Source organism: Trichosurus vulpecula, chromosome 2, assembly GCF_011100635.1.
Source record: "Trichosurus vulpecula isolate mTriVul1 chromosome 2, mTriVul1.pri, whole genome shotgun sequence".
NCBI classification, from domain to species: domain Eukaryota; kingdom Metazoa; phylum Chordata; class Mammalia; order Diprotodontia; family Phalangeridae; genus Trichosurus; species Trichosurus vulpecula.
The window spans coordinates 82,948,663-82,958,266 of record NC_050574.1 but is presented as its reverse complement, the minus strand read 5'-3'; the positions used below and the strand labels follow the sequence as shown (position 1 = coordinate 82,958,266).

The 9,604-nt window shown below is 38.0% G+C and overlaps 1 protein-coding gene across 1 annotated transcript; it reads left to right on the top strand.

Moving 5' to 3' along the window:
- Positions 1 to 7,897: 7,897 nt before the first annotated feature.
- On the top strand, positions 7,898 to 8,842 carry LOC118839307 (olfactory receptor 56A3-like). Its single transcript, XM_036746767.1, has one exon. The coding sequence runs from the start codon at positions 7,898 to 7,900 to the stop codon at positions 8,840 to 8,842; it is 945 nt and encodes a 314-aa protein (XP_036602662.1).
- Positions 8,843 to 9,604: the final 762 nt, after the last annotated feature.

Sequence of the window (9,604 nt, the reverse complement as noted above, 5' to 3'; positions counted from 1 at the left end):
AGATGGAATTTGGTTCCTGGAAAAGTTAGAACGGATAATTAAAATGATGATTGTTGGACATATAGTAAAAGAAACTGTGGTCACAAACAGCCAGCATAGCTTCATCAAGATCAAATCAAGACAGATCAGCCTCCTTTCCTTTTCTGACTAGATTACTAAACTAATAGATGAAGGGAAAACTGTGAACATAGTTTACGTGTATTTTGGCAAAGCTTTCATTGAAGTATCTCATACTATTGTTGTGGAGATGGATTAGGTGTCTAACACTGCCAGTGGGCAAACATTGTGGCCAGAAACTCCTGAGTGGGTCAAACCAGATTAAAATATAATTGAAAAGTATTTTCAAATAAACAAAAATATGATAGAACATAGATAATGTTAATCCAGAATTTTATAAGTCAATATGTAGCCTGCAAGGATCCTCATGTACAGTTTAGTGGCCAGTGTTTCTATTTGAGTTTCACATCAGTGAATCAGATGATAATATAATCAGATGGATTCAGATCTAATTGGAGGACCAGAATCAAAGAGTAATTAATGAGTCGATGTCATTTAGATGTAAGATTTCCAGTAGCATTCCTCATGAATTTGTGGTTGTTCCTTTGCTGTTTGATATTTTGGTCAATGGTAGAATGCTCATTAAATTTCAAAGTGGCACAAAGCTGAGAGGGATTGCAAATACAAGGTATGACAGAGTAAGGCTCCAAAAAGTCCTTGACAGGATAAAGCATTGAGTCAAATCTAATAAGATAAAATTCAGTAGGAATGAATGTAAAGTTTTACACTTGAATACAGAAATTAATTCTTCAGATATAAAATGGGGGAGACATGGATAAATAATAACTGTTCTGAAAAAGACCTTCGGGTATTAGTGGACTCAATATAAGTCAGCAGTGTGATGCAGCAGCCAAAAACACCAGTGCAATCATCATTAAAAGTGGCATAGCTTCCATGAATTGGGAGACAATAGTCCCACTGAATTCTTCTCTAGTCAGACATTATCTCAAGCATCATCAGAGGGATTATTATCCAGGCACCATGGAATGAAATGGAATAAACTTTCATTAAGTACCTACTATGTACTAAGTACATACTACGTACAATGCACTAAGAGCTTTACAAATATTATCTCATTTGATCTTCATAACAACCTTGGGAAGTAGGTTCTACTATTACTCTATTTTAGAGTTGATAAAACTGAGGCAGACAGACGTTAAGTGCCTTGTTAAGTGAAATAGCTAGTAAGTGTCTGAGGCTAGCCTTGAAATCAGGTCTTCCTGATTTCAGGACTAGTGCTCTGTTCATTGTATGACCTAGCTGCCATAGTTTAAGAAAGACATCAATGAGCTAAAGTATGTCCAGAGGGGGCACGACTAGGATGATGAGACACCTTGAGTCACATCATATGGACATAAGTTGAAGGAATTGGGCATGTTAAGTCTGAAGAAAGGAAGGAATGAGGATGGCATGATAGCGATCTTCAAGCATTTGAAGGGCTATCATGTAGAAGAGGGATTAGATTTATTCTATTTGGCCCTAGAGGGTAAAAGTTCAAAAAAGGTGAAATTATACCTGATAAGAAAAATCAAATCTCCTAACTGCCATGCTTTTAAGTACCATGTGCCCCCACTATCAACCCTCATCCTGCATGAAGAGAACAACAAAGAAACCACTCATTTGAATGATTAATTGGAGCTTCCCACTCCAGAACAAATCTTGGAGCTAGGGACCCTGGAACTCCCTAGGGTCATTCTGGAAGTCATTCCCCTCAGGGGCTGTAGTTGAAATTTAAAACTTCCCTTCTCAGAGTTAACAACTGTGGGACTCAGACAGAAAAAAGACATAGAGATACCCCTGTATCAAGTTGGGTGAGTCTGTTCTTCTTATGGTTGCTAAATCTCTATCCCTGGGAAATGTTGACATGTCAAGACACCTTATTCTTTATTATGTAGATAGGCATATGGTTGAGGGTGGGATTAGGGTAACTAAAAGATTGGTTGGTTGTTGTCCTTTGCCCTCAAAGAGGACCAAAATAACATCACCATGCCAGAGTCAAGTTTCACTGTGTCCAGCTGTGGCCAATCAGACCAATATGAGCTCTGAATGTTCCACCACAGGTCAGGCACAAATAGTCCAGGTGAAAATTTGGGGCGGATTCTCTAAATTTGCACATCTTGTGCTTCTTCTGAGCTATTTCAATTCGGCTTTGCTCATGGAGTACAGCAATTTCTCTAATGCATGCACACCATGCTGAGTGGTCCTGTGCCAGCACCTCACATGTCACACAATGAATTCCAAAGTTTTTAAGAGAGACCTTGAGAATATCCTTATATTGCTTCTTCTGGTCACCATGTGAACATGTGCCCTGTGTGAGATACAAAATGATGGAAGTTAGAACACCATTTAGCAAAGGACACCAGATGGATAATTTTTTCCTATGTCAGGAAAAATAAGTGCACTCCTTTAATGTCAAGTTGAAGACCATCTGCCTGGGTTAGGGCTATTTTGGTATCATGTAAGGAGAAAAGTGAAGTGGTTAGCTCTGTGAAAATGTGTTTAGCTTTCCTTCATTTCTCCTATTGACTCCTAATCCCACTCTCTCCCCTCTTTTTCTTAAATCTTCTCTTTTTCCTTATCTCCTCTCATATTCTCTTCTTCTGCTCTCTCTTCAATCCGTGGACACAATGTCTCTCCATTCGGAAAGTATTGGCCTTTTTTATCCCCAACTCCTAAAACAATGCTTTGCACATAGAAAGAACTTTGTATATGACTCTTAAAGTGAGTTAAATTTGAACAAATTGAAATAATTGCATCTCACGCTCTTCCTTCTTGACATTTACTATCTTTTTCTCTTCTTTATATCTTCTCCCTTTTCTCTTTACCCTTCAGTTCTTGCCTCTTCTCTTTCTTCACGAATTCTCTTTTTTCTATTTTCATTTGCTCTCCTCTTTTATTTCGACATCATTTTCTGTCCTTTCACTCTTTCTATTCTCCCTTCCCTGACTTATTCTCAGCTCAGCCTACCCTCACACTCCATTCAGCACTCCATGAGAACCCTGGATTGTACCTCTTCTACCAAGTCATTCCCCAGTGGTTTAAATCACCACATAGTCCAGAGCCCTCAAATATACTTTTCTTCCTAGTCTCCCCCTCTCTCTTTCCCTCTTGCTTATTCTTTGTTTCTGATTCCACATCTCAATATGCCTAACTCATCTCCATCTCTCTGTCTCAGTTTAATTTCTTTTTATTGTTTTTCTTTCTCTTTCTTGGGGACAATCTTCACAATCTGACATATTCTACATTTCTATCACCCCATATAGAGGACCAATGAAAGGTTTTCAAGCACCCTACATGCTGAGCCAGATTCTGCCTATAATGAAGAAGACAGAGATCATTCATCCTATATGATTTATCTTCTCCATTTATGTGTACATGTCTGAAAATCAGCTGTCTGGTTAAGTTAGTAAGTTAGAAGAATCATAAGTCAGAGAAAATGCAGAGAAGGATAAATAGCCTGCAGAAGGGTCTTGACCCCATGTGATATGAGAATTAGTTAAAGAAACTGGTCATGTTTAGCCTGGAGAAGAGAAAGCTTATAAGAGACACAGTAGATGTATTCAAGTATCAGAAGATCTTTCATGGTGAGGATAGATTTTACTTGTTCTGTTAGGTCCTTGAAGGTCACAACCAGGAGCAATGAGCAGAAGTTTAATAGAGGAAAATTTAGGCTTCATATGAGAAAAATCTCTAAAATTTGGAGTTATCTAAAAGTGAAAAGTGCCTCAAGAAGTGAAGTTTCCCCCTCCTTGGAGGTCCTTATGTAGAGGCTGCACACTTATCATATATATTACAGAGGGGATTCCTTTGGTATGTGAGCTGGACTAGATGGCTTACTGACATCTCTTCCCAATTCTCAAATTCAGTAACTCTGAGATTTATAAGTTTAACTGGTCCCAATTCTCTTTAGATTGACAGGCACAACTTGGAGGAAACACAAGGACATTAATAGAATGGCATACCAGGTAAATGTAGTACAGTCATTATAAATGAATACCTGGTCTCTGACAGTGGAAACAAAGGGTAATTTATTGGGCAAATTTCCCAATTATTTTCATGATGATACGCTCAAAGTGTAATGGATTTTGGAGTCCATGAACTCAGGTTTGAATATGATTCTATTATTTTCCTTCTGTGTGACTCTGTCCAAGTCATTTTACCTCTTTCGTCCTTAGCTTCCTCTTGGTGCTAAGCAGAACTTCTTTCTATTTACTTCAAAATTCACCTTCATACTCCAGGAGGGCTGTGTGTGTGTGTGTGTGTGTGTGTGTGTGTGTGTGTGTGTGTGTAGAGGGGTTGAGAGAGTAGGGAATGATTCTAGTATTTAAAGTGAATTTGGTAAGTAATCAAAACATTTCTTAACACCTACTAAGTGTTCTTTTGTAACTTAATATGCTTTGGTCAAGATGGCTCTCAGTCAGTATCTTTCTAGTGAAAAGTCATAGTGCATTTAGTCTGTATTAATCCCAAAGCTACTTCATCTCCATGAGCATTTTAGTTGCCCCCATGCCTTAGCCTCTCCATAGATCCAATATATATCCTTTATGAATTGTAGTGATAAAAAAATCAAAGTCAAGTGTCCTCAGTTTTGTCCTTTGGTCCTCAGTTTCCTCAAGTACAAAATGAAGAGAATGGAAGAGATGATCTCTAAGGTTCCTCCCCCTCTATAAATCTTATGACATCTAATTCAATAAAATATTTCAGTTGGGAAGGAAGGATAACGTTTTGGGATTATGATCATGGATATGCTGCAGCTAGGTTCAGTGTGCGCATAACATCTTGTAAATAGGCAAAAACAAAACTTAACTTATAAAAACTCTAGACTTAAGAAAATGATGGAGAAAATGATAATAATGCAGATTAAAGTAAATTTTTGTTAATCATACTTTCTTTTCCTGAAGAGCTGATTGTTAAACATTTACCAGTACACCCCTGATTGGGACCCAAAATACTTCTTAATAATGATGATGATGATGATGATGATGATGCTAAGGATAATCTTGAGGATATACATACACACAATGCCTTCAGAAAACAATGCCTTAGTTTATTTCCATCATTCAGTAAAGATGATACTCATTTACATCTTCAGCTTACTTATACTTTATTCCTTCTTACACACTGGATGTTCCAGACAAACTGACCTCTTTTATGTTCCTCATGCACAATGATCCATGGCCAGTCACCTGCCTTCTACCTCGTCACCTTTCTATAAGCTGTTCTCCATGGCAGGTACATTATCCCTCCTCACTCTGCCTCTTGAGAACTTCAAGGCTCAGCTCATGTCTCATTCTTTAAAAGAGCTCCTAGTTGTTAGCCTTGTCCCCTCACTGAATTACATTAGTACTTATATAACTATTGGCAATTCCCCTTAAGCTCTCTGGGTTTTACATCATTTGTAAAATAGCAATAACAAAACAGTATCTTCCATCACTGGGGTGTAATGAGGTGCTAATCAGATAATAATAAATCAGATAACAACATATAGATTTTAGTTATTGTTGTTGTTGATATAAGTACCTTATCTTTAGTGACAGGTAGGTGGTATGGTGGATAGTGAGCTGGATATGCTGGGTATGAAGATCTGAGTTCAAATTCAGCTTCAGACACTTATTAGCTGTGTGACTGGGCAAGTTACTTAACCTGACTCAGTTTCTTCATCTGTAAAATGAGACTAATTACAGTATCCACATCCCAGAGCTGTTGTGATGGGCAAATGAAATCATATTTGTAAAGTGCTTTGCAAAAATTATATGAAAATACATCATTATCATTATTATTATTATCATCCTTTCTAATACTAAGCCATGGCTCATAATTCATAAGTGATTTTCTGCCAAGCAGATTAACTTCATGAGACCTTCCTCTTATTTATCTATTTTAGGTCATCTAAAATTTTAAAAATTTCACTGTGTATCATGTCTGATCATTAACAAAATATTTAGTAAGACTGATGAGACACCAGTTCCCAGGTCTCTCCACTCTTGTCACTTCTCCAACCACATAATTCTATTTCATGTGTTCCCTGATTTTATCCTTTAATATAGAATCATAAAATCTCAGAGCTGGAGAGGGCTTCAGATCTCATTTGGTTCAAACCACAAATCAGCAATAGGTTACTGGACAGAGTGAAATTCCAGGATGAAAAAGCTGCTATGGCATAGTGGAGAAAGTCCAGAGAGTCAGGAGAAGACTGAAGCCATAGCTGGACTGGGCACTCTTCTTCAAATTGAGTTCTTGGAGGAACTGACCAATCAGAGGAAGAAACCACAGGGACAGAGTGAAATTCCTCAAGTTCTTTTGGTACCTAGGGATATACCAGTTCTTCCAGAACATGTAATTGGAACTTTTTGAAGGTAGTTAAACTGTCTCTTGCTATGTCCTCATTTATATTTTTTTAAATTCCTTTCATTTCATATTTTCCAGTCTAAAGATCATATTCCTTGGGAGGAAAAAAAACCAGATACATGAGTTGAGTATTTCTACCTTCTTTCTGTCACCTGTTGATTGATCCATTCAACTTGAGCTACGGTCCTATATGATTTCTAATCTTCATTTTACCCCCAAAAAGAGCTAATGAAGCATTTTTTGTAGCACTGTGCAGCTATTAGTGTATAAAATTGTTAATAACCTAACCTTTCTGGCATTATTTTGACAAGATTTTGCCATTTTTTATATTTATTTGAAGATCCTTATCCTTTTTCCATCTTTAGTAGATTACATGTGTATTATGTACACATGTGAATATATTTGTATGTTATGTATGACATAGAAAATGATTTTCCTGTGTATCCATATTAATCTCTTTAAATATAGCCCCTATAATCTTTCCATTACTTGAATATATTCTATATTTATGATCAAAATATCTTTATTGAGAGTCTTCTATTCACCTTGTATTCAACTAACCCTATTCTATAGAATTCTTGACCTTAAACAGAACAGTACTGATATGTTCTCTGAATTCTTTGAAATGTATTTTCCCCAAATCTCCAGAAAATGTCAGACTATATTGGATATTACTACAGAACCACAGACTCACAGATTCTCAGAAGTGGAGGAAACCTCAGAGGTAATCTAGTTCAACTTATGCTTAAGTAGGAATCACTCCTATAAACAATGTCCAATAATAAGAAACTCATTCCTTCCCAACCACTCTCAAGGCAACCCAGTCTACTTTTTATTTTAACAATTTTCAATTGTTAGAAAATTCTTCCTTCTGTAGAACCTAAATCTGCCTCTCTGACTCCACATATTTTTCCATTATTCATTATGAACTACAAGATGAAATATTCATTTTCTCCATGGGTTCTTGTCATTTATACTTTAGCAACTACTTTTTCGTATCAGTGAAAATCAGGTCCAGTTCAACCATTCTGCCCATTGTTTTTTTCTTCCTTGTGAAGATTTCTTATTATAGATGTCTAACTACAGACATTTGTATAGGTGAAGTTCCATTGGAAATGAATTTATGTCTTGACACACTTGGAATTGTAGAAAGCAGTTCTATACATGGTAGGAAACAGCATTGACAACTATATTTCAAACTAACTTTAAAATTCTTAAGTTGATGTCATCTTGTCCTAACAATGTATTACTCCACAGTCTGTCAAACTAACCTAAAACTGCTTATTTTCCACTTTTGGTCTAACATCTTGAACATGTATAGGCTCAGAAAAACAATTATTCAGGCACAGGAAGTGTTAGCTGATGTGACAGAAGAGGGACGAGAGACCAAATAAAGTAGATGATGATCATGAGGATTGATAACAGGATTAACAATTTCCTTCTTCTTTCATTTCCCCTAAGGACAAGGGTCTACCCCACCAGAGTTAATGCCATGATACTTTACAACGAGTCTTCTTCTGCTGGGGTCTCTGAGTTTCTCTTGAACTGTTTTGTCAGATCTCCAAGTTGGCAGCACTGGCTCTCCCTGCCTTTGAGCCTGCTCTTCCTCCTAGCCATGGGTGCCAATGCCACCCTCCTAATCACCATTAGGATGGAAGCATCCTTGCACGAGCCCATGTACTATTTGCTCAGCCTCCTCTCCATACTGGATATCGTGCTCTGTCTCACTGTCATCCCCAAAGTTCTGCTTGTCTTTTGGTTTGACCTCAGACCCATCAGCTTCTCTGCTTGCTTCCTTCAAATGTTCATCATGAACAACTTTCTTCCCATGGAATCTTGCACCTTCTTGGTAATGGCGTATGACCGCTATGTGGCCATATGCCACCCCCTGCGCTATCCATCCATCATCACTGATCAGTTTGTGGTCAAAGCTAGTATCTTTATTGTGGCACGGAACACCCTCCTCACTGCTCCAATTCCTATCCTCTCTGCCCGGCTCCATTACTGTGGGAATAACATCATCGAGAATTGTATTTGTGCCAACCTGTCGGTCTCGAAGCTCTCCTGTGAAAATGTTATTGTCAATAAGATCTACCAATTAATTGTGGCCTGGACTCTGCTTGGCTCTGATCTTATACTTATTTTCCTCTCCTATTCCTTCATTCTGAGGGCTGTGATGAAGCTTAAGGCTAAAGGGGCTGCTGCCAAGGCCCTAAGCACATGTGGTTCCCACTTTATCCTCATTCTCTTCTTTAGCACCATCCTGCTGGTTTTCATCTTTACTCATATGGCCAAGAAAAAGGTTTCTCATGATGTCCCTGTCCTACTCAATGTCCTGCACCATGTAATCCCTGCTGCCCTTAACCCCATTGTCTATGGGGTGAGGACAAAAGAAATTAAACAGGGAATCTGGAGGTTACTGAGGAAGGGGCAATGAAATACATCTAACAGCAGGCTTCTACACCCAAGTGGGAGTGACTCAGGACTTGATAGTGAGGTGGGAACTCTAGGCTCAAATCTGTTTTACCTATGCCTTACAAATGGCAGTATGGACGGACAGAACCTCTTCTCACTCAGGAATAGGTCATGCCAGTTCCCATAAGAAGGAATGCCATAGTTCTCCTTTCTCCAACCATTGTCAACACTGCAGCTATTTCAAGTTCCTTGTGTCTCCTAAAGATTTAGTTCATGAGATTTGTGAAGGTGGGGAAAGGATTGACACAAACACAGAAGGTCCTGAATCCAGCTAGACAAGGTTATATGCTATGGCAATATCTCTGAAAATTCACAGCTCTTAGAAACTAATTCATCTGCTTAAAAGTCACCAAATCTTTCTAGTATTAGACACATTTCCCCAGAGAAAGAGGGTAGTGATAGAATGGATTCAAAGGTGGTTGTAAACTTGATGTTGCTGTTTGGAAACCATGGAAAGATCTCTATTTGTATGTGCTGACTTAGGGCACCCTGCTCAGAAATAGGACCTGAGCGGTCCAGATAAAGTCAAGACTTTCAAGGATCTTGTATTATAGTTATCTATTTCATACTATATTTTCCTACTAGACTGTAAGCTCTATGTGAGCAGAAACTCTATCATATCTAAATTATGCTATCTCTTCTCAGGGCTTAGCACATTTTTTTAACATGCACTTAAAACATATTTGTTGAATGAATGAAAAATGAATTGGTTCCACTGATCCCA